This window comes from Ascidiella aspersa, chromosome 5 (genome assembly GCF_963924565.1).
Source record: "Ascidiella aspersa chromosome 5, kaAscAspe10.2, whole genome shotgun sequence".
In the NCBI taxonomy this organism is placed as follows: domain Eukaryota; kingdom Metazoa; phylum Chordata; class Ascidiacea; order Phlebobranchia; family Ascidiidae; genus Ascidiella; species Ascidiella aspersa.
The window spans coordinates 16031094-16057664 of record NC_139451.1 but is presented as its reverse complement, the minus strand read 5'-3'; the positions used below and the strand labels follow the sequence as shown (position 1 = coordinate 16057664).

At 35.4% G+C, this 26571-nt stretch overlaps 2 protein-coding genes across 2 annotated transcripts; one reads left to right on the top strand and one right to left on the bottom strand.

Moving 5' to 3' along the window:
- Positions 1-1357: 1357 nt before the first annotated feature.
- LOC146145104 (sortilin-like) lies at positions 1358-26244 on the bottom strand. The gene is made up of 18 exons (XM_083389509.1): positions 26022-26244; positions 24152-24288; positions 23480-23567; positions 22716-22867; positions 22349-22503; positions 21680-21807; positions 21259-21406; positions 18617-18726; positions 8643-8786; positions 7371-7482; positions 6955-7120; positions 6614-6801; positions 5300-5486; positions 5025-5136; positions 3927-4013; positions 3592-3755; positions 3000-3192; positions 1358-2231 (listed from the first exon to the last, which is right to left on the bottom strand). Exons 1-18 carry the CDS (start codon positions 26238-26240, stop codon positions 2214-2216), a joined length of 2508 nt encoding a protein of 835 aa, XP_083245635.1. The 5' UTR covers positions 26241-26244; the 3' UTR covers positions 1358-2213.
- LOC146145105 (uncharacterized) lies at positions 10287-14381 on the top strand. Its single transcript, XM_083390057.1, has one exon. It carries the CDS (start codon positions 10287-10289, stop codon positions 14379-14381), a length of 4095 nt encoding a protein of 1364 aa, XP_083246183.1.
- Positions 26245-26571: the final 327 nt, after the last annotated feature.

The window sequence follows — 26571 nt, the reverse complement described above, 5'->3', positions numbered from 1 at the left end:
ATTGCGCTGAGACGTAGGGCATTTTTAGTGATTCGCGCCAAAAAATCATTACACACCTTGTCAGTAATTATTGCACCAAGAAAGCACAATAGCGGACGCGGGTTAAAGGGGTTATGGCGGGAAATTGGTGGGGTTGCTAAATCAAATTTGTCATCCGAATGAGACATCAAAAGTAGTAAAACTCACGGCTTCTTTTCAGTTGTGTTACAGAACCCTTTCTCTTTAAAAACGCATAACATATAGATCTGTCTTAATGAATAGAAACACAATAAATTACTGTGCATTTTTAGCAAAGCTATTTCATTAAAAAAAATCGAAGTATTTGGGTCGCGAGACCTCGGTACTAGTTATTTTGGGTCGCGCCAAAAAGTATTTGCAGACCCCTGCTATAGACCAGGGCTCCGCAACCGGGGTGCCCTGTAACCATGCCAGATGTGAATCTTTAGCGATAATCTCCAGGTGTAATTTTATAACCATACGCTCGAAACCCATAAAATTTAACTGTAAATATATTATTGGGATTATGTGATTGTGCCATTAGTCTTGGCAACTGTTTTAAAAAATAAATTAAGCAAAAAAGTAAAAAGCACGAAGGCCAGGTTTCATTTTTCGAATGTTATTAAAAGCCTTTTGTTATCTAATCAGCTATTGCAAGAGGGTCACACATTTAATGACCTTGACCGGCTTAGGAAATTTTATGCAGTCTGCAAAACCGCAAAATCAGAATACCAATGGATGTAACTTGTAGGCGATAAAATTTGCGGCGCCTGCGGCGCATTTAATCTCCATTCGCTATTTTTTGTATTGGCTGCCTTGCAATTTTGCTGATGTCGTCTATTGTCGATCGACATATATTTTGTAGGTGTGCCGCCAAATTGTTCTAGCTCTGTCGGTGTGCCGCAAGTGGAAAAATATTGCGAAGCACTGTTTTAGACTAGCGCAAGTAATTTTTTATGTTGAGCTAACGACAAAACTGGATTGCATTATCAAGTTAAATTTCCGCAAAATGCAGTGTTGTGTTATGTTTTAGTATGCATGGAACTATAATATGTTAAATCGCCAGCCATTTTAATTGCAGTAGCGCAGAGTAGTTTGCACCAGTGTGGACCTTAACGCAATTATTGTTGTATGTAAATTATATGCCTTAATTTTTTATGCACCTACGTCATTAATTTAGCGGGGGGAATATGAAATAATATGGAGCCCAAGGGGGCACTAGTATAAAAAAGGTTGGGAAACACTGCATTAAGATATAAGCACAGATTGAAGAAAAGTGGTTTAGAATGAAACATTTTTAACAAACAAAAGACATTTCTTTAAGACTTATTAGTAGACTGATTCCTTACGACAAAATGTGCAAACGGCAAATCATATAGTTTTAATGCCTCTTTTCGTTTTTCAACATCTCAGTAAAAATATCAACATATATCAACAATCAACATACAAAGCGCGATTAAAGAAATTAATAATTTGCTATGGCATGTCAAATCAGTAAACACAAGGCACAAACTTGTTCTTGGCGCTGTACTACAACAGATACAAGTATACTACAGAAAATGCAATTTCTGACAATTGTATAATCTGTATAATAACTACAGATTCCAACTAACAAATACACATTACTATTTATAAGACCAACATTTTTGTATTTTAGGCTTGATTTTCGCCTTTAATGAACAATTTTATAAAAGTTTTGTTTTTTTATAAAAAGTTACGCTGTTTAGTTGCTAAAAATGCAGGTTTCCTCACTTTCTACAGTTAACAATCAAGTGTAGGTTTTACCCCATACATCAAAAAATCCAATGTTTGTCTAGCTGAGCACGTAAGGAAGCTAAAATTTTGCACAAAAACCGATTTTACGCGATTAAAAAAAAACATTTAGGAACATTGGACGGAAAAAAATAACGATAAGCGCTAAACTTTAAAGTATAATAAGTTTGCGATATTTCACGAAGCCCTGTCCTTTATTCAATAAGGCTTTGTTCAAGCACAAATAAACAATACTTGACTGTATCGTCAGAGAATGGACACAGCACTTAAAACAACTATGTATATTATGAAATAAAACACTCCAAATAATAAATATATATTAATGTATATAATCCTAAACCACACAAGCTCATGTGTGCGCAGATTGTGCATAGCTGGGCTAACAATACGACGTCACAGTCGATTCTCTACCTTCACGTGACAATGCATCACGTGTCCAGGCTTCACGTGACTAGTAAATCCTAAACGATAAGAAGCACCAAGAGTTAATCAAGTGAAAAAATGCTAATCTTGCTATTAAATATACGAAACATTACATAAAAAACTCGTTATTAGTTTAAATAGGCGGGTGTATAAAGAAAGTCTACTATTTAAAAGGATATTATCTTGAAATAGTGAAACGGTGATTAGTAGGGCAATTTTTATTTTAATCTAAAAAAAAATTTTTGACTTGTTTAACCTAACGAAATGGCTTGTTTGTGTAAAGGCCACAGTTCTTCTGATCCCAGTGGGGCATTATGACATATTTCCTGCTTTTATGGTTTAATATGGTTTAATTTTGTCGCAGTCCCTGATTTACAATGCTTTCACGACGATTTTTACAAAAATTACTCTCAAGAAACACAAATACTTTGTCCAAAGCCATAATTTGACAAATTTTGACTTTATTAAAATATTTTAACTTAAATTTTGACTTTATTTTGACCTATAAACTTCTTAGAAACAGTCCCCTAGGTGCTGAAAACAACGTTATTCTTTGATTCGTGGACAGACGAGGTCCCTAAAAAATTTTAACATAATTGAATTTTGCGGCCCCTAGTGATTAGTCAAAAACAAATGCTCACACTCAGATGTCACGCATTGTGACTGTATTTCGGTAATTAACAAGGTTTACATATATCAGTGTATCACTAATAAAGTTATAACACACATTGTTTTATATTCAATTTAAAAGCCTTAGAAAACACTCGACGTAAACAATGTAAAATAGAAAATATATCATGGATTACCTCATCGGAGTCATCATGATACGAAATAGTCGCCCCTTTGTTTGGCCTTAAGTCTCTATCAGGATCGACTATCACTGCATCGTCGTCATCATCGACCAGTGATGACGTACCGACCAGGGCACTGACTGGACCACCGTTGGACCTCTCCACATCACCTTCTTGTGGCAAAGGCGTGTAGCGCACTTTGAGCATTCTGAAATTACCGCGCAAAGGTTTTCACACTACGGAAACGATCAAACGTTGAATTTAAACTTCGTTTGGTAATATATTGCAGATTGTTTTTAACAATTCAACTGAATAGCCCATAGGCACGGGCCTAACCAACCCAACAAGTAACAACCACCTTAAGAGAATCCGCCAGTTTAATATTAGTAACTTCGTTTAAATTAGCAGTGAAATTTAGTTTGCTTTAAAAAAAGCGTTTCACGTGAATTGCATCAATCAAGAAAACTATTATGATAAAATAAAAAAGCAACAGTTGGTCTAAGCTTTTTGAAACGTAAACGTACTGTTTCCTTGCGACAAGCCAAGATCCAGCAACGTATTAAAGACTACTTGACCGAACTGACTTAAGTGACTTTCAGATACTCACGATTTCCTTTTAGTGTAAATAACGAACGAAAGTGCACCACCAAGCGCCAGGACAGCGAGCACAAGAAAAACGATAAGGCCAGTGTGTGGACTGTTGTGCGGGGTGGGAGTGTATGTCTCAAAGCCACCCTTATCGATGCCGAACTCCTCGTCTATTTTCTGTACCTGATGAAAATGACAAAAACAGGAAAAAATAAAACCCTAAATATTACACACTATATAAAAAATATATATTCATTGTAACCTTGTTAAAAACTGCATTTTAGCAAACTACGCAATCCCATAATAATTCAAAACACTTCATTCTAAGAGTTTACGTTATAGGTATGTGGTTACCTTTGCACAACTTTTCGACACAATTTTGGTGGTTCGATCAGGGTTGAAACCTTTTACGCAACCATCTCCAGGAATCTTTCGGTAACCCTGGTAAAATCGTACGACTGAAAATTAGGGATGTATAACAGCATCGGATCCGAGACGATGCCAGTTAAATAGTTCATTGCATTCACGTTTTATGAGTAAAAAAACATATTAACAACGAACAGTAATAAGTTTTTTAACGCCGCACAAAATGTTTGTTTAACAATTAAAACAACATCTGATTTTAATTTTGTCAATCTTCCTTACTTGATCGAACTAATGACTGTAGTTTCTATTTTTGTATGCATTAAATATCGCATATCCATTAAAATTTGAGGTTTTGACTATTCGTATTAAATTGGTCGTGACACGACAACTATGACAAGCTATGTCGTAGAAGCGTCATGGGACATTCGAATAACATCACAAACGACCTAAAAAGAATCCATCTAATTTTTTTGATTAAAGGCAGTTAATTTATGTTTTTCATGTACTAATATTAAACTGACGGATTTGCTAGAAGGTGGTTGTTACTTGTTAGGTTGGTGAGACTTATACCTTATATGTTATATTTATTTCAATTATTATAAACAATCTATAATTTAATACTAGGCCAGTAAACAAGTTGAAACAACAAACAAATTGCAACAAACTGTTGTGAATAATAATCGTGTATCGCGCAAGTTTTGTTTGTTCGCTCACAGCGCTTTGATCATATCTTTGTTGTATGTAGAGTAGTTTGCCACTATATATTGTCCACCATCGTTTTAGACCGCCTATTAGCAATTTGTTACTACGAAATTACGGGAGACACGACCCATTGTTTCAACGATAATGATAATACAGAAGCCCTAGATCGGCTTCAAAGGTATTGTTACGCTGTGTTGGTGATTACTGATAAGTAAGCATTTTGTACTGATTTGAAAAAACGCCCTAAAATTTTAAAAGTTCGCACCTATTAATTAACATGCCTAATATAAACAGCAAGACATGATTCCAATACCTTACAATCCAAATCAATAAATAAATTGGTTGCCTCATACTGAACTTTGTTAAACAACCGTTTAATACAACCTTAGTTTCAATTGTTTCTTCCTCGTTGTTAATGCAAATATCCATATGAGCTTTCTCCAGAGAGGTGTCCCACACACAGTTGTAGTCAGCAGTTCGAATGTAGCCATAGTCACTTTAAAAACATTAAAAAAGTGTTTAATGACCAGTGACCCAAAACAAAATCCACGGTTAAGATATGCAACATCACCTTTTAAATTCTACTCAAAAATTTCAAAAAAATACAAAATAAATTAAATTAAAACAGTTTGTTTTGTTTAAAAGTGCAAAATTCCTACCAAAGATAGTCCGTTCGCTGGCAAGAACAAGGTTCAACACTAGGTTGGTTTGTAAGATGATCCTTATTGATACAAGCTGTTCCCTTTTTTCTCCTCACATACTTGTATTTTTGACCCAACATGCAACCATCATCTGTGATAACGTTTGTCTCATGTGCCTTCCACACCTCATAGTCAGAGTTCTCACCTTATGTTTAGAGGATATAAACCAACAAGGTATAATCATACAATATTAAAAGTTAGAAGATAACTTTTAAAATACCACAATAAATACAAATCTATATAACCTTGATAAATTTAATAAAATTTTACTTTTTAGTGGTAGTTTTGTTAAATTGCTATCCCAATTGTTAAGAGGTGTTTTACAACCAAGTTGTAAAATACATGTCATAATAAAGAAAGGCGCTAATGTGTATACTATACATTATACACTGTTTTCCCTTATAGTAGTAGGGACCTCATGGGCTCGACAGATTTTTGTAACGCCTGCCATGCTACAACTAACCCGGGATTGGATGTAAGATCCTTATTTGAGATAGGGGGCGTAAAAGCCTAATAATATAACAGTAGAAAATCAGTTCATAAAACAAGTAACTTAAATCAAGTTTAAATACATTCAGCAAATTTGTGTTCAGATTGAGGACATGATAAATTTAGAAAGAAAAATGCCTAGTTTAAAAGATAAACATTTTACCTTTTAGGCAAAAACACCATGAAACACATTTAATACACTGAAGCAAATTGAAACATATGCTAACAAACTTAACAGTAAGGCGAAAGTTTAATCAGATTTGATCAAAATAGGCAAAAATTAATTTTTTAGAGATGATGGTCTGTAATTTAGCGTTGATGATGATAACAAAAAAACAAGGTAAATTATAGAGGCAAATAAAGCCTATTACCATAGCAATTAAAAGATAGCTAAGTAGCTAAATATATTTTTGTTATTTAAAATAAAAAATAATAACAAGAACAAGTTTATTAAAAGATCATAAGCTACCTTTGTATGGTTTTGTTTTTCTAGATAATTAAACACTTTAAAATTATTTGAACCAATTGCTTAAATGCAAGCAATTATCTTATAAGCACTTAAATAACTTTTGGGGGTAATTTCAACGAAAAACTGGCTTTAAAAGCATTGACAACCACTCTGTATCCAAAGAACAATGAGATCAGGCCAACCAATTTAGCTAAAAAAACACACAGTTGCTCGTTTTATCTTCTTTACTGCCAGATATTTTGTTACTGCCCACGTTGGGAAACACTGCTCAAATGTGTAAATAATGATGCTCTAAGTTGTATACATTTACTTACAGAAAGTTCCCATGATATCCTTAAAGTCAACAGTAATTGCCATCCATGAACCATCACCGTTTCTGTCCCAGCCCCAAATGCTTATATCTGTTGACTTTTCACCAGGCTCTGCTGATATTCCGGTGACTTGTATTGGTTGATCGGTAAAGTTATAAGCATGCCAACAATCACCTTCATCCAAAGAAAATCTATACAAGGATATTGGTTAAGTAGTGAAAATTGCGGATTAAAAGATACAATCCATGTAAACTTATTTATATATGTACCTATTTTCTATCCATTAGTAAATTTTAAAAGTAATACTAAGATTTCAAATGTTCAATTCATAAAATAGCCCAAACCTTATTGTGTTAATAGGGTTTCTTGATGAAGGTACAGCAAAAAGAATGCCGCCTGAGTCTCCGATCCCATAAAAGTGAGGGCCTTTTAAGCCATCAGGTTGTTTCCAAGAATAGCCCCCATCATTAGATACATACACATTAGGTGGATTGAAATTAAGGCCATCACCTAAAAATCAGCTAATGAACTTGTATGTATAATATATATATATTAAATAACCATTGGTAGACAAAAAAAATATGACAGTACAGACATCTACTCTATTATTCAGAAATGGTCAGTAGCTAAAGTATATGGGTTGTACTACTGACGGATCTAAATTCTAAGCGGTACATTTAGGGAATCTAACATGAAAATATTTTAGCATTGTTACTATAAGCGCTTTAGGAACATGTGATAACAATTTACTAAAACCCACCCAAATTTCCATGTGCTAAGATTATTCCAAGAGCACTTTTACTTGACAGTGGAAGAGAAGGTAAAGATACATGTTTGGATGCACTAAAGAAGTTATGTATTTGGAGCTTGCACTACAAAAAAGAACGATAATACAATTACTATATTAATACCTACTGTTAAACTTTTCTAATCTTTTAAGCTTTGGTAAAAAAAATTGCCATGTTGAGAATACATGGATTTAAACCATGTGTGGTTAAGTGGTTTTATGAAGGACTGTGTTCGTGTTTAAATGTAGTCAGTCACATGTTTTGAGTTCGCTTACATGTTTTTGGCTGATGACCAGTGAAATGCAAATGAATGTTTTTTTCGGGTCTATGCAAAACTTTCAAAAATGCTTTAAAAATGAGACATTTGGCATACCAAAAAGACAACAGGTATTAAAATTAAAAAAACAAAGACACTGGTTATGTTAATAATTCCGAAGTAAACAGTTTAGTTGAAATACAAGGTAAAAAAAATGGAAAAAAATAACACAGATCTATCATATTATCGAAATAGAAAATTTTGGATTAACTGCAAATCACCACCGAAAAACATACACAGAAAATACAGTTCAATACATATGTCCAAAGAAGAGATACACAACTAGCTGAACCTAACGAGTAATAAGAGGCCTGTAAGGTTAATTCTTCCGGTTCGCATATACTTTGGATGTAATTCAAAACAACAGTTTTTTATAACTTTTTTCACTGATCAACAATTTAAAAATTTCATTACAGTGTTTGTTAAATAAACATTTAGATTTCCATTGTTTAATTCTTAGAAAAAAATATCTGTGGCCTGGGTTTGTCAGTACTTTCAGTAATCAAGAATTAGTAATTTTTCAGTAATTATGAAAAAGGTTGTTTACCCCTGGGATAAACTATGAACTAGTTAGCATCATGCCAACATATATATACAAAATACAACTTCTACAATACCGCTAAGGTGCATTTTAACAACTTTGACTCAAGATGATTTTGACATAAAGTTTGTCCAAACAGGTGAACTTTGACAAAAATAACCGTCCTATTAATTAAAATTTGGTCACTTTCTATTAAAACGAAATATAAAATTAAAGTAGCTTATTAATTGTATTTAAAGCATATATTTTTTTTAAATTCAAAGATATGTTAATAACTAGTGTTAAACAGGCACAAACGCAGGGCAAAAAACCTTACTGAGTATTACAGAATATTTTTGTTCTGACTTTGCTAGAAACACTATAAAAATTGGGGCTGGTTACGTGTACCTCTTTTTCTGTTGGCGGACAGGTTGTGTGGGCAGGACGATTTATAGATTCCCAGTCACCACCTTTGTTAAAGCTGATTTGTGAGTGAACAGTGTTCTCCTTACTAAGCTGTGATGTGATGTATACTCCGGGCATAGAAGATACCTTAAAATGCAAGGTGAATAGTAAAATATATTTGGACAATCATTTAGATAGTTGTTTTAGTGCTAAAATGTGTCACCTAGCTGTAGTCCTATAAAATTGTCACAAGCAAATAAAATGTATATATAAAGGTTTTAAAGTAATCATTTGTATTTTTCCAATTTAAAAATTTTTGATTAATAATATCACATTACAAGCAACAAACAATTTTTATTGGAGGTCATTGAAACACAGTAAAAAACACAAGGCCATCAGAAAACATTCTGATTTTGTCATTGTTTAAATAGGTATTGATTGTGTAAAAGTATAGATTCAATGTAATCTTTACCTTCCACTATGAAACGCCTCTTTTATTTTGACTAAGAATAAAATGCTATACGGGTCATTCCATTGCTACTGGTACAGTGGTGGCACCATATGTCATAGATTTTTTTAAAATTTTATATGTAGAATCTCCGTGCAATTCTATGAAAAGTGATACCAATTTTACCGAAATTGGTCAAGCACTTTTTGAGATATCAGCGACTGAAAATTGGCCCTTTTTAGGCTTTTTCGTGATCACTCATGCTTAAAATTTAACTGCAAATTTTGTTTGACCTATTATGAAGATGTTTTAAATGGTAACTTAAAAATTCCAATGCATATCAGTTCTTCGAAGTAAGCAGATTCTAAAAAGATATATTGTTGTTTGTTTTTGTATCACTACAGGCCACCAAGTGGCTAGTTTCACACAAGACTATTTGTAATCAGTCATGCATGACGAAACTTTAATCGGTTATAGCGAAAAATACTCTACTTCGATTTTTCCGCAACTTAGCTTAAATGAAAGATAATTTTCTTGGCTTTCTAGCTTCCAAATATGAAGTGGGATATTTGAGTAGAAATGACAAAATTTGATTGCTTTGTAATAGAATGCGAAAAAGCTTTATGCCGCACTATTATAATGTATAATTATAAAATGTGATTGTCTGGTGCTTCCAGGAAGTCAAAAAAAAACTTATAGAAATCTGCTGGTGTCACAAATTTAATTATTGTAACCCTTTGAAGCATAACTAATGTGTTAGGCCGCGGGAACTGCCGTCCGGGTCGGCTACCCGGCGCCACGGTTTCCCCTCAGGGATAGAACTGTGTGTGAATTTTGTAGCCTCGCTTTTCTCGGCGCTGCGTGATATCTTTGTGTCAATTTCGTTTGCTATTGCGTGGTGTCGTTTTGATTTTATTCGTCGGGTGGATACCGAGAGAATCGGACGCATTTGAGCACGGTTTGCAATCTCGTTGGTTAGAGACAAGCTGTAGCCTTATGCGAGCACTTGGTGTGCGTGGTTAGTTGCCGTATACTGATTGTCGTTCTGTCCAATAAACGTCTTGCTCGAGAAAGTAAAGTCATTCCTATCCTTAGCAGCTACTTTGGGGATTGTGTCCCGATCTAGTCTGCGACAATTGGGGGCTCGTCCGGGATTTAAACAAGGTTTGACTTAGAGACCTCTTCAAGACGTGGTAGAAATGGACCAGATAATCGAGGCAGGAAAGAGCATGGGACTCACAGGTGATGACCTGGTGAAGTTCGTGCAGCATCAGCAGCAGCTGCAGCAGCAGGCCGCAGAACGCGAAGAACGTCGCTTGGATCGCGAAGCGAAAACAGCCGCCGAAGAAAGGCGGCTCGAAGAAGCTGAGAAAGTCAGAGAACATGAAATGGAAATGAAACGCCTGGATGCAGAGATGTCCAGGTCGCGCATATCGCAAGGCGCAAGCGGCGCTGTTCCTTTCACAAAAGCACCAAAACTGCCAACGTTCGTCGATGGAAAAGACGAAATGGATGCATACCTTTTGCGTTTCGAAAGGGTCGCCACAAACAACAAATGGGATCAGTCAGTGTGGGCGATGTCGCTTAGCACCCTTCTCACTGGTAAGGCACTTGACGTTTATTCTGCACTCTCTAATGAAGACGCCGTGGATTACGAGCAGTTAAAGCTTGCGCTATTTAAAAGGTACGAGTTGACAGAAGAGGGTTATCGTTACAAACTTCGTCATGCGAAACCCGAAAAAGACGAGAGTGCCCAGCAATTTATGGTACGCCTCAACAACTACCTCACGAAATGGACTAAGTTATCTAAGTGGAAATGCGAAAACGTGTTGCATGAGCTTACACTGAAAGAACAGTTCTTACAATCCTGCCCAAAGGAACTTGCAACTCACCTTAAGGAGCAGTCTCCAGATTCAAACGACGCCATGACGACAATGGCGGAGCAGTTCTTGTCAGCACATGGGTGTGGAATGGCCGATACAATGGGTACATCAAGAAACCCAATAGGGGCAGACCCAAAAGAGAGACAGCGCCCACGGCCGGAACAACGGTTCCCTATGAGATGCTTCATATGTGACAAGACAGGGCACATTGCTAAAGATTGTAGGTCCCGTTCTGTTCCTGCGAGACCACTTCGGATGACGAGTGCGGCATTGCAGACCGAAGGAGAGGTGGAGCCGGAAGGTGGTTACGGTTTACCACTCGTAAAGGGATTCGTGGGAGATCATCCTATCACTGCGATGCGCGAAACAGGGTGCACTGGGATCTTAGTTGATAGAAAGTTTGTCCGTGACGAAGAAATTACCGGCCGTCAGGGTCAGGTGAGGATGGCAAACGGGCGCTTGGTCGAGACGGAGGTGGCCCAAATCTACATCGACACGCCATACTTCTCTGGAAAGACCGAAGCATTCTGTCTCCCGAATGCATCACACGACTTGTTTATCGGCAACGTGCCTGGCATAAAGGGATCAACTAATCCGGAAAAATTATTCGCTGAAGTCAACGCTATGACCAGGTCACAGGCACAGCCTGAGAAGAGAAAACCTCTAGCCGTGCCAGACGCCGACAGGTGGCCTATCTCAGATAAACCTGGGTTTCGACAGGCTCAGCTCGATGACACATCAATAAAAGAACTCTGGCAAGCCACAAAGAAAATCGCAAGGGGTCTGCAAGTTACAAAGTACAAGACTATCGATGGGCTGCTGTACCGAATGTACCTACACCCCAAAGTTAACAACGGGAAGTGGCTGAAGCAGCTGGTCGTCCCAAATCGATTGCGGCAAAAGGTCATGGAAGTCGCCCATGATTCGATGATGGGGGGACATATGGGAATAAAGAAGACATTGGACAAAATTCTAGGAAGCTTTCACTGGCCAGGAATTCAAGGCGAGGTTAAACGGTTCTGTCGATCTTGTGACGTGTGTCAGAGGACAGTTAACAAAGGAAGCGTTATCAGGGTGCCTTTGCAGAAACCACCTGTAATCGACGTTCCCTTCAAGAGGGTTGCGGTGGACCTTATTGGACCTATACATCCACCGAGTGAAGACGGTCATCGCTATATTTTAACGCTCGTGGATTACGCCACACGGTATCCCGAAGCAACGGCATTAAAGACGATAACAACAGAGGCGGTCGCTGAAGCGCTGGTGGACATGTACAGTCGGCTTGGTATACCAGACGAAATCCTAAGTGATCTTGGAACTCAGTTCGTTTCTGATTGTATGAAAGAAGTGGAGAGGCTGCTCATGATAAAGCATCTATCTACAACTCCCTACCACCCGATGTGCAACGGATTGGTGGAGAAGTTCAACGGGATGCTAAAGAAAATGCTGAAGAGGCTGTGTTGCGACCAGCCCAAACAATGGAACAGGTATATAAGTGCGCTGTTGTTTGCCTACAGAGAAGTGCCGCAGGATTCTACTGGATTTTCGCCGTTTGAACTGATGTTTGGACGTACAGTTCGCGGCCCGAAGACCATCCTGAGCGAGATGTGGACAAATGCGGAGACGGAAGCATCAGTGAAGACCAGCTACCAATACGTGATTGACTTGAAGAAGCGGATGGAGACTACCATAGCATTGGCAAAAGAGGAGCTTACAAGGTGTCAAGGCAGATACAAGAAGTACTTCGACAAGAAAGCTAAATCGCGACAGTTCGAAAGGGACGACCAAGTCCTTATCTTGCTTCCAACCGACCATAATAAGCTACTCCTACAATGGAAAGGGCCCTTCCGTGTCAATGACAAGATTGGAATTAACGACTATGTTTTGGATGTTAATGGGAAGTATCGAACTTTTCATGCCAACATGTTAAAAAAGTACGTGATGAGAGAAACAGACCCACTGGTCGCTGAAGCATCGGCGGGGTTTGTCGCGTCAAATCCCCGCGAAACATCGCAGGAGGTCGCCTTCGGCGACAAACTGTCGGCGGGGGAAAAGCAGGAAATTGCGGCACTCGTCGACAGGTTCTCTGATATTTTCAGCGATGCGCCGGGAGATGTTGATTTTATCAAGCACCGCATCGAGCTGACTGACAACGAACCCATTCGTTCAAAGCCCTACACCGTCCCGTTTAGTATGAGAGAGCAATTACAAAAGGACATTGATGACATGGTACGGCTCGGGGTCATCCGGAGGTCGCGATCTGCATACGCTTCTCCGGTGGTGATAGTTAAAAAAAAGGATGGCTCAAACAGGATTTGCATCGACTATCGCAAGTTGAACAAAGTCTCAATTTTCGACCCTGAACCGATGCCTACAGCCGATGAGGTTTTCCAGAAGTTGTCGAGGAGCAGCCACTTTACGAAAGTGGATCTTACAAAGGGGTACTGGCAAATACCTGTCGCCGAAGAAGACGTCCACAAAACCGCTTTTGTCACCAACGGAGGGACTTACGAGTTTCTTAAAATGCCATTTGGCATGGTAAACTCCGGGGCTACATTCATGCGCGCCATGCGAACGCTTCTTAAAGGACTTAAACATGTAGAAAGCTATGTGGACGACATATTGGTCCACACTGATTCGTGGAGCGATCACCTGGACGCTTTAGAGCAGCTGTTCACTCGTCTGCGCGAGGCAAGTGTAACTATTAAACCGTCGAAATGCGTCGTTGGTACGTCCAGCATCAATTTTCTGGGCCATAACATCAAAAATGGTATCATCGGTTTAAATGATGACAACGTAGCAAAGATACGTGATGCTGGTCGCCCACAGACCAAACAGGAAGTACGATCCTTCCTTGGCCTTACTGGATACTACCGCGACTTTATTCCAAACTACGCGGCCATCGCCGCACCTTTGACGGATCTTACCAGGAAAGGTCAACCGATGAAGGTCGTTTGGGGCGCGGCACAAGAAGAAGCTTACAACGAGCTGCGCTCTGGCTTGGTGAACAAGCCCATCTTGCACCTACCTGACGTGAATCGGCCGTTCGTCCTACGAACGGATGCGTCGAATAAGGGGATCGGTTGTGTGCTGCTACAAGCACACAATGGAGAGCTCTTTCCAGTGAGCTACGCCAGTAAAAAATTAAATAATGCCGAAAGGTCGTACTCCACTATTGAAAAGGAGTGCTTGGCAATTGTGTGGGCAATTAAACGGTATAAAGTATATCTTTACGGGGCCGAATTTGTCCTGCAAACAGACCATAAGCCACTAGTTTACCTATCGTCGGCACAATTTGCTAATGACCGTGTAATGCGCTGGGCAATGGTCTTGCAGAGTTATCGCATTAAATATGAAAGTATAAAGGGAACCGATAACGTTGGGGCTGATTATATGAGTAGGTTGGATTAAATTCACGTTGTACTTGTGTCGTGTATGAACATTCCTTTATTTCGTTCAGTTATTTTTCTTTCTTTCGGAATTTGTGCTGTAAATTTATTGTGTACCATCGTGAAGTTATCTTGGGCAAAAGTGTGTATTGTACTTTTTTTTACTTCGCTTTAAATTTGTGTTTTGCTAAATTAGCCAATCGCAAGGATTGTCTTTAAGAGGGGGTAAATGTCACAAATTTAATTATTGTAACCCTTTGAAGCATAACTAATGTGTTAGGCCGCGGGAACTGCCGTCCGGGTCGGCTACCCGGCGCCACGGTTTCCCCTCAGGGATAGAACTGTGTGTGAATTTTGTAGCCTCGCTTTTCTCGGCGCTGCGTGATATCTTTGTGTCAATTTCGTTTGCTATTGCGTGGTGTCGTTTTGATTTTATTCGTCGGGTGGATACCGAGAGAATCGGACGCATTTGAGCACGGTTTGCAATCTCGTTGGTTAGAGACAAGCTGTAGCCTTATGCGAGCACTTGGTGTGCGTGGTTAGTTGCCGTATACTGATTGTCGTTCTGTCCAATAAACGTCTTGCTCGAGAAAGTAAAGTCATTCCTATCCTTAGCAGCTACTTTGGGGATTGTGTCCCGATCTAGTCTGCGACAGCTGGTACAGCAATGCACATTAGAAGCTAATACATAGACCAATAATTTCAATCGATGTATGGCGAAAATTGCCAATAATTTTTATGTTTTGCGGCTGAAACACTTTATGCACAATCAGCGCACAATACTACTTATACTAACAGAGGAGGACTCTATACGATGACAAAGAGAAAGATACTATAAGATGTTAAGTAGAAGTATATATGTATATTGGAAGACACCTCATATTCAAGTAACTTACTACCAAGAGCTTAAATCTTTCACAATGTTATTTCAAAGCACTGCCCTTCCTTCAGTTACACAATAATAACTGCACAGTATGTTCCAAGTAACCCTTATTACTCAGTAATAACTAATAATACATCTAAAGATCTATCACTTATTAAGGTTGAAAATTTGATGGAAATAAACTTGGGTTTGATTATAAATCAGGACTGAAACTAGCTGCAATTCATACTGCCTCAAGTTACTTATAAAGATGTGTGAGACCAATCACACCACTTTTCCAAAATCAGGCTTCCATCAGACTTGGAGATTTGGTATTGCCCTCTTGATGTTAACAAAACATGACATGCAATCTGGCACAAAACATGGTCCAATGGAAAAAATATTGGTCTTGCCTTTGAGGCATGCAGTAACAACTTGACATATATACCATCACCTTTAGCAATAGAGACTATGCAGCCTATGTACCAGTCATGCTCATATACAAACTTGTGCAACATAAGCAACAGGAGAAAGCATTGGCATTTAAGGTGGTGTAGTGCTTTTACAAATTTTAGATTGCGCAGCAAATTCAAGGTCACAACTTGTCCTTTTTGTCGTATAACTCCTTCATCCAGTGGTTCAAATAGTGGAGTATAGTACCTTTTAAAGTCAGTCCAGACTGAAACCTATCTTGCAAATGGGAAGAAACTGATTTCATGTCCTTCGGAATCATTTCAAAACTAATAGTTGAAAAAGTTTGGCAACAAAAACACATATTACTGGCCTCAAAAGCAAGACAAATCTAAGCTATGATTTCTCAGCATGATCTGAATAAAATTGCAAGCGGCCACAACCGCTTTCCTAACTCTATATTTTCTTTTTATTACTCATAGTAGCAAATTTTTTCCCTTCTTCTAGCGAATCTCTTTATATTCAAAAGGCCCAATTCTTTTAACCGAACTCCGTAATCAAATTTATGCAAACCTAACTAATTAAATTTTGGTGCACATTATGTTCTGTCCTATAAATGAGAACAAAATAAATGGCCTTGCACAATTTACTAGTTTTTGCCAGCATATAGCTAGATGTTTGTGGCTCTCATGAAAACACAAAAGAATATTTGTCTATTATGGCTCTCTTAGTTAAAAAGGTCCCTGCCCCTGGTGTAACTGAATGAGGGGCAGTGCTTTGCAATAACATTGCTAAAGATTTAAGCTCTTGGTAGTCTGTTATTTGAATATGAGGTGTCTTCCAATATACATATATACTTGTACTTGTACTTAACATCGTATAGTATCTTTCTCTTTGTCATCGTATAGAATCCTCCTCTGTTAGTATAAGTAGTATTGTGCGCTGACTGTGCATAAAGTTTTCAGTGGCAAAACATTACAATTAATACCAATTTTGCCATACATTGATTAAAATTATTGGTCTATGTATTGGCTTCTAGTGTGCATTGCTGTATCAGCAGATTTCTATAAGTTTTTTTGACTTCCTGGAAGCACCAGACAATCACATTTCATAATTATACATTATAATAGTGCGTCATAAAGCTTTTTCGCAATCTATTACAAAGCAATCAAATTTTGTCATTTCTACTCAAATATCCCACTTCATATTTGGAAGCTAGAAAGCCAAGAAAATTACCTTTCATTTAAGCCAAGTTGCAGAAAAATCGAAGTAGAGTATTTTTCGCTATAACTGATCAAAGTTTCGTCATGCATGACTGATTACAAATAGTCATGTGTGAAACTAGCCACTTGGTGGCCTGTAGTGATACAAAAACAAACAACAATTTATCTTTTTAGAATCTGCTTACTTTGAAGAACTGATATGCATTGGAATTTTTTAGTTACTGTTTAAAACACCTTCATAATAGGTCAAACAAAATTTGCAGTTAAATTTTATGCATGAGCGATCACGAAAAAGCCTAAAAAGGGCCTTTTTTCAGTCGCTGATATCTCATAAAGTACTTGACCAATTTCAGTAAAATTGGTATCATTTTTCATAGAATTGCACGGAGAATCTACATATAAAATTTTAAAAAAATCTATGACATATGGTGCCACCACTGTACCAGTAGCAATGGAATGACCCATACAGAACTATAAAGTACTACATACAAATATATAAGACATTACAGACAGGATTGGCAAAGACCCATTCTACAACCAAAAGATTACCATCAATACAAATTACATCTATTGAAAAATGTTATATGGTGTTAAGCATTTCCTGTTCTATTCAACAGCAGAATACAAAAAATGTAATACAGTGATTATCTGTACAACAGCCTTTATCTATATCAGCTATATACACATCTATGACATATTGCAATTATGTTTAAAAATGGGTAAAACTAGGGATAACATATTAATATAGAGTAAAAAAAAATTGTTTTGATTAATAAAGGTATGCAAAATATAATGTAATTCTTTAGGAATAAGGGACAAAATAAGTAAGTCATTAAAAGAAAAATTGCACGAAAACTATCAAAAAAAGTTTCCAATGTTTCACAATCATAACCCTGTACTCTACCTGTTTTCAGATAACTAAAGTAGGTTTAATATTCAGTAATCCACTCTTATGGGTTGTCATATATCCAGTCCAGTATCATTGGTCTAAAAATATTCCACCCTCTGTTATTTTCGTCACATGATTTACAGTGTGTGCCCTAATCAGTTACAAACTTGTTACTGTGCAAGCACACAACAGACTGAGGATTAGAGTAGTCTTTTTGAGTCTTAAGGCCGAAAAACTCCTTACGAGTGTAGAGTCCGCCTTACAAGTTTAAGCTCAGAACTGCCGTGATTAAAACCATACAGTGCACTTATAAGATTACAATTAGCCATAAGAAGTTGGACCTAGATACTAAACGCTTCATTCTACCATTTATTTTTAAGGTTAGTCCTTAACAAAAAAATACAAAAGTGATACTGTACATATATATATGCAATTTCAGAGTTTATTAAATACTTTATAATAAAATACTGGTATAAATTGCCATTTACAGAAATAATTAAAGTGACTTTAATTTGTAAAAGCTGCTGAAAATTAGGTATATCTACAAAACAGCACATAAAGCAAGTTTATATAAAAAAGGACATCAACCAAGTTTTTTTTAGTTGGTTTGGGTAGGATTTCCTTTTGAAACCAGGTGATATGCAGTGACAGAGAAAAACCACTATGTAGTATAGGGCCAGAAAAGGTTGAAAACCACTGTGGTAAAACAACTTCTAGTAAACCGCTAAAAACGATATTTATAAGAACTGTGAAGAAAATCCTACTTAAAATGTTGTATTAGGTATTATAATATACACTGAAGGATCTGTGTATGATGACTGGATCTGTATAGTCATACCGCATGAAGTATTGGATAATATTTTTATTATTACCTTGTAAAAGTCTGTTATTCCTTGAGTGTTTGGGTAAAGATGTCTAGAAAGAGATTTTGAAAATACAATTCCTCTTTCATCAGATGTGTAAATAACTCCATGACCAGTATCTTCAACATAAGCAAAAATCATAAAAATACCATAACAACATTGTCAAAAAATAGATAAAATGTTTAAATTCCAACATAAGGCAGATACCAAGAGTCATGTTTATAGCCCCTAAATAAACTAGTTCCATTCAATTTTAGAAACAGATGCTATGCAGTCAGACTTGGACAACTAGATTTATTTTAGCTTTTTAAAATTAAATTAGAATTAAAATTAGAGCATTTTAGTTTTTCTAAATTAGATTACAATTAGATTGTTTTGAGTTTTTTCAAATTAGATTAGAATTACAGAATTCCTAAAAAAACAAATTTCAACTAGAATTTAAACTAGAATCACATACAACCAATTTAATTTAATCGCAATTTATTCTTATAAGAATGTGAATGGTAAATATATGTGTGCTAAATTTTAAGCCTTTTATGCTTTTTAGACTGTAAAAATTACATACAACTTGTTCCAACCAAAGAGTTTTAATTGAAATTCTGCGTTTGAACTGAGTGACTAAAAATGGACAAACTAGCAGTTTTGGAAAAATCCGAATTAGATTAGAACTAGAATTAGAGCACACAGGCAATTCATAAATTAGATTAAAATTAGAATTAGCCGCATTTTGCTCTAATTCAATGAATTAGAAAACTAGAATTATCTAGTTGTCCAAGTCTGTATGCAGTCTGTACTTGTGTTTGGACTATGCATTTTTACATAAAAATATTTGTCCAGTGTTAGAAAAAACAAACAAAAGTCGATACACTAATCTTAAAGCTTCTCTACCAAATAACGTTTTAAGTATATATTGGAGCCCCTGAGCTTAGAATTAAAATCGATCTGAAAATAAGAAATGGTAAAATTTTCTAATCTTTCTCCATACTTAAAATATATAAACAATCTTAAAACTTCTCTACCAAATAATGTTAAGTATACTATCTAAGCTTCTGAACTAAAATTAATCTAAGCGTAAAAAATGGTAAATTTTTTCAAAAAAATAAAAAATATCCTTTCTGCATACTTAAATAATATGTTTGCTCAAAATAGTTTACATGAATGCTTAGTAACTTTACCAGGATGGGAAAACTTTTCCGGTTAGGATGGGTAGTTTCTTTTTGATTTTATAGAAGGGCCAATGTTTCTTTGTTGAACTGTTCAAATAAGATAATTAAATTGAATAACAAATGTTCCACAACAGGGTGGTCCAAGTTTGACAGCTTTGCGGGCCACAATATTTTTTGCATGTCAGTTGCGGCCTGCGGGCCACAAATAATACATGCTACATGGGTGCCTGGGCGAATTTAAATTGCCAACTTGCCGGAACTTGTCATTTAGAAGGAGACTACCTTATAAGCACATGCAAAACCTTTTCATGCTGATTAGAACAAGGATATATATATATATATATCGAGACGTTTGGGCGAACAAGTTGTGAGAGAAACTAAGCCCATACTTGTAAGGCTGAATCATATATAGGCTTATGGTCGCAGGCTAAAAGTAACCTAGCGTTCATCTCGTTATAATGTTAAGTTAGTGTTGTTGCCACTCAAAATTACAAGGCAATTATCGATTCACGCAAAAGCGTTTTAATTAAATTCATTTGGCTGAAATTTCATCTTGGAAAAGTTTCGCCTATAATCACAGAGAAAACCCGTAAAATATTTTCTACCAGAAGCGCAATATTTTATCATTAATTAATTTTAAAGTGGCAAAAATATGTCGTCCTTTCTATTTTATGTTTATATTACAAGACGGAAAACATTTTTTAGAAAAACTCAAATATAACATATAAGTTCAAGTTCACCAAACAGACATTTCAGAAAGTGTCATCAGAAATTACACGGGTATTACAAAATATTAGACGGCAATTTGCCACCCCCTAGATCTGATGAGCGATAGAAAAACGGTTCATTTAATAGTGTTACACAAAGATTTAACCTAAACAGTTTGAACACACTTGCTGATTGTTAGTCACTTATATTGCTTTGATTGTACCCATATCGGTACGCATTGCAATAATTCAACAGTGCTTCGCGGGATATGAACAATGATTTCATGGACCACCCTGTTCTTACAGCTTCAGAACAACTGGTCTCTCTGTATTAGTTTAAAAAGTTAAAATAATTTTATACAAAATAATTATGTGTTGCTTCGCTAGGCTACAGCTGCCTTACATTGGTTGAACTCACCATGCAAGACAACTTAAATCAAAAATAAACTAACACAAAATTATTCATGATTTTTATATTTGGCTGTGATGAACAATAAACCAATATAACAATAGTAGGTTAAAAAAATAAGCAGCTTATTGCACTAAGTTATTTACCAACATCTATCTAGCGGGCTGAACTAAAGACACAGGAGGCCTGAATTTGTCTGTGGTCATAGTTTTTTCTCATGTCCAACTTTTTGTGTTAAATTTAACAAAAACGGGAACTACCTGTCTATAAATATCAATGTAAATTTGTCTAATATTTAACTGCACTGAAACATAACAAGACTAACGAATAAATCCCAGTGAAGAACATTAAAAAATCATTTATAATTACCTCCAGGGTGATCAACATGGACAAAAACCATTTGCTCAGACATGTCAAGGATTGAATAGAATTGTTCAGGGTTAATTAAAGGTAATTGTGCAGCAGCCCAAGAAGACCCATGATCAGTGGAAACATGCATAACACGACTACCATTGTTCTAATAAACAATAAAAGTAAATGAATGTTACATATTAAAGCATAAGTTAGCAACTTAATAATATGTATATTTATATGGATTATCCACAAAAACCGAACACATGCATAAATTTATGTCAAATTTATAACACAACAAATAATATATATATATAGTCAGCTAGAATATAAGATAAAAAGGTATATATAATATACTTGTTCAACAATTTTACATTAGTTTTTGTTAAAAAAAAATAGTTTAAACATTAACATATCAATGGCTAAAATTGGTAAATACTCCAGGAAATTGAACGGAGAGAAAAAGAAAGTTTTCTTGGACTGCAAAGCTGTGGACATGTTGGGCGAGAATTGTGCCAGAACTTTCAGAAACTGACTGTCGGTACAGTTCATTATCTACACCATTTTCTGCAAAAAAAAATTCAAACAAGTTTTATAATTCCAACATGTGTTGCGGATATAAGTCATTATTTCCAGAATATACTCTTTGTTCAAATTAAAATATTTGCATTTTAGTGTAAATATTTACTACTAAAATAATTTAAAATTCAAGACTGATTTAATACCACACACAGGATAAATATACAACTGCAATAATACAGTTTATAAATTTCTGCATATGCCCTAGAACAGAGCTTGGCAACATTTTGGGTGGGCAAAAACAAACTTAACTTGTGCTTGGCGGGCTGCAATTCATTTCCATTAGCAATTTTTTTATAATAAATGTGTTGCTTTTTGACATTGTATTGGACGATTTTGCCCTGAGCCATTGTTGCCGACCCCTGCCCTAGAAACTGCTCCGTACAATGTTGGAATTATTCGCATATCAATAGTGGTAGGGTTAGGGTACCACAGTTTAAAAATCTCTCTATTAAACGGTATTCCAATAAGAATTTGAAAGAAAAAAATTGATTTACTTAATTAAAAATGTTTAATCAATTAAACTTACTAGACATCTTTTTTAGTGGATCAATAACATAATAGAAATGGTCAATAGCCTTTGGATCCCACTTTGCTGAAAAGACAGAATCACTGACTTTTCTCCATACTTGACCAAAGTCCGTTGACACCCACAACACACTGTCCGTTGATTTTACCAATAAACTAAAATATATAAATATATAGTATATTTTTTTGCAAATATGTTTCATAGTAGAACTAAAAGTATTTACTGACTAACTAAAAAACACAAAAATGATTGTTAGGTCAGTATAATAAACCAAAGTTAAAATGAAAGGAATCCAACACAAATATGACACATGGATTGTATGAAATTGATTGCTGCACCTTGCTATCTGTGTATATCATTACAATACCTGTCCCTGTCTTTGGGGTTAAAAACCAAAGTTTCTGCATCAATTAAAAATTGACAAGTGACTTTCTTAAAAGTTCTACCAGCATCTGTTGTGATATACAGGTCGGTTTGATGGCTTTTGGAAAATGGGGAATCATATCCAACAAAAACAACCTGAATGCAAATGTTTTAATAAATAATATTTACAAATAATGAATACTTTTTAATGTACCACTTAATTTAACTAAAGATTGTAATATAAACACTAAAGCATGGGGTTAATGGCATTTAGCGGCATACGCTGTTGATTAATCTTGATGTATGGCATCGATGGCGAACCTTTTCATCGCGTGGGCCACAAACACAACCTAAATCCTTACAAAATGCACAAGTGGGTCATATATATATTTTCTAATTTACGCTAAAAAATTTTGCTGCTGCAGCGTTATAAGTGTTATTGCCTGGTTTGGTAATTTAAGGTTTTTGACGTTTTCGAAATTCGGATTCCAACAAATAGTAAGAACTCAAATAGTTAATAAATGCTTCAGTTTTTTATGGGATTGCAGTAGTTCAGCAGAAAGCTTTTCAGTATGGTTTAACCAGGTTTTTCAAAATTTTTAGTCTACAAGCTCTTAATTTTTCCTAAAGGATTGCCACCCTTTAATAAAAAATTTTCCTAAAGGATTGCCACCCTATAATAGATTTACCTAAATTTCATGATAATGTACAGACTGTTGGCTAACATAACTTTATTGAGCTCGGCTTTAAAACTGAAATTTAACCTACTCTCTCAGTGTCCACTGGGCTGACTTGTATTCCATGTAGCTTGCGAATGTTTGCACCTTCAATTTGAGAAGATATGTCCTGAAACACTCTAAACAAACATAAAAAATTAAACAAAAACAATAATGAACCACTTCCAATTACTTTTAACATAAGGGGGTTTGAACTATCTGAAAACAAGTTGTGGTGTCTTTCATATATATTAATAAATATCAATATGTTATATGTGTAACAACAGAATTTTCCCCCTAAATAATGCACTGTAATTTTAAGATATTAAATAGTCAACTTAACTAAATCCATTATGATCCAATTTACAGAGATTGCTATTTAACAAAAAGCAGAGAAACTTTATAGGCAAACACAAATTTGGTCTCCATAACAAAATTTGGGTAATAACCTTAGGGTTGAGAAAAATTGATGTTAAGCATATATATATAGTATAATCCAGCCTAACTCAAGATGATACAAGTTTGTATCGAAACGTCTTAATCAAAATGCTGTCGATCTACTCGACCTTTTTGGCTTTGAAATTTATTATTAAGCTATAATCCAGCCTCTTGTTTAAAAATCAAGACAGGTTACCTTCTTCAGAGTAACCGACTGAATTAATTTAGAATATAAAGGTCACTTTATTTAAGTGCTTGTTAAAAATAATAACGAAACATATATTACTTTCCACGATTATCGCTTCTGTAAAGTTTTGATGGTGCTAATGTAAATCCGTTCATTGTGGTCAGCGCCAGCATAACTCCATTAGTTCCAGACCATGTAAGGGAAATTGCTGGATTCCCATCTTTTAGAAATATGTGCTTAAAAATGGTAACATTTTGTTAATTAATAAATTTAATTTTAAATGAATGGAAAACATAAAGAAGTAAGCAAAAGCAAAGGAATGAATGTATGTTCTATGTAAATTTATAAAACAGAAGTGTTAATAATTTTGCGAAGCGTTTAAAATAACAGGTATAAATGTCACTAATTGCAATTTTATAACGCTAAATAATTATATTAGGATTTTTTGCTAGTGTTGATTTGGCATTGCATTTAATATTTCAAATCTCTTATAATAAACTGTTTAAATAAAGAACTATGTTAAACCTAACATGTATAATATTTGCAGCTGTTTGCTAATACTGTGCAATTTTGCAATAGTGAGTGAAGCTGTGTTTAGTGTTACTTGGAAAAAACTTATTAGGTAGACCAGATATTGTAAATATATTAAATTTCCAACTGTCATTTATTGATATCCCATGGCCGTTATACCATATTGTAAGACATTTTTTTAAAACTTAATGGTTGCTAGTAAGACTATTGATTGGAAGAGGCTATTTTTTTATAAACCCGGTAATATTCTGCAAATTTCACACTATGGTACAGAATTAAGTTCACAAATATGCAAAAATAACCACTGAGGAGGAACATATATAGTTTAAAACAGTAATTTGCAAGCTTATATATTAGTCTAATGGTAAATCTAAAGCTAGGCACTACAGTACATCACTCTGGTCCATAAAACAGTGAGGTTATACCCAGTAAAAACGTATTTAAATTCCCATAAATATAGAAATTGCCTGGAGCTCCAAATTTATGTCCCCTAGTTCTGCCCCTAATATTGGGTAAATGCAACTGATGTAATTTCTTCATTTTATAGGTCTATTTGTACATATGTGGCAAGTTTGGCTGAAGGTCTGTCGATGTGGTGACACATTTATAACACTTAAAGCTTTACATAATTTAGGTAAGTGCAGCATCAGCGTTTTTCGGGAGACTATTAACTTGTCGACAATCTTTGCCTAATCAAATTATTAAGTGCAATAAAATGTTATTGGGCAAGCATGTTACATGCAATGTCAGGCGCAGGGTTTGCATTTCTTTTGAAATTCTTAGAGATTACAAGTAACATTCCATAGTAAAACGAGCTGGCCTTGGATAAAACGCGTTACAGGGCTAAACGCTCTACTAAATGTCAACTTAGGCCACTATTTAAATTAGTATTGGTTGGGCATTACTGGCAATAGTACCTTTAAAGTCTTTACACAATAATATTTGACTGCATAACAGATCAAGTATGTAGTAAAATAAAACTGACACAAAACAACGTTGTTTAAAACGGACTGAATTGCTGCCTTGCTAAAGTTTGGGGTTACTCAAGTTTAATTTAGGCGAATGTTCACAAGGGTTACATGTTGCTGTGTAAGTAAACAGTATTATACCTTGCCCCTTCAGCCTTCACCCATTTTCTCTCCGCAAAAAAATAGAAGTCTGAATGGTGAAAACAAACGATTCTAAAGTCAAACAACTATTTAATTAATAAAAAAATATATTAGGAATTTAATATTTGGATTCGGTGTTCTAGAATCTAGATATGAAACGAAATACCTAATTCCCCACATGTTACACAGATATCACAATAAATACTTTCTTATTGTTCTTCAACAAAATAAAATGCTGTTAAAATTGTATATACCATATTCATGAATGCTGTAATTTGTATTTTAAATTAACAACAAATCAATAATTATGTTTTGAATGATATAAATACCTTATTAGTTCCAGCTTTTAGGGTATTATTGATATTGGCAATTTCACCACAAGATGTATCTGCACTACGCTTTGTAATTCTTTCTCCAGTAACATCATTCTTTATTCTTTGTTTAGATTGATCATGTGTTTTTTCAAATGTAATGACAGCATTAACGTTATAAATCAGAAAAATAAGGCAAATTAGCCCACAAACAAACCATACATTATTCAGTTTCATCCTGTTATCCTAAAAGAATTACTTGTTAATACAGTCACATCAAATTATCTAAAATTAACAAAAGTTTTTACATTGTGACCTCTTAAACACTGTTAAAAATTATTGCAATATAAAAAAAACAATTGTTACAAATATTAACAAAATTTGTAACCTCATTGGAATTAGGTGCAAGGACTGTATATTAGGAAGTAAAAATTAGTTATCTGCGTAATGTTAAGAAAGAGACCATAAAAGAAAAAGTGTGGCAAATATTACAAAGTCATTGATGGTAAGGATTCTTCTCATGTGAATACTGCAACTTGTAGTATCATCTAATTGTTGTCTAAGTCTG

Coding starts and splice junctions, on each gene's coding strand:
- LOC146145104 (XM_083389509.1), bottom strand. CDS start 26,240: ATGAAACTGAATAATGTATGGTTTGTTTGTGGGCTAATTTGCCTTATT. Junction 22,504..22,715: donor AACCCCAAAGACAGGGACAG/GTATTGTAATGA, acceptor TATATATTTTAG/TTTATTGGTAAAATCAACGG. Junction 6,802..6,954: donor AACCCTATTAACACAATAAG/GTTTGGGCTATT, acceptor ATCCTTGTATAG/ATTTTCTTTGGATGAAGGTG.
- LOC146145105 (XM_083390057.1), top strand. CDS start 10,287: ATGGACCAGATAATCGAGGCAGGAAAGAGCATGGGACTCACAGGTGAT.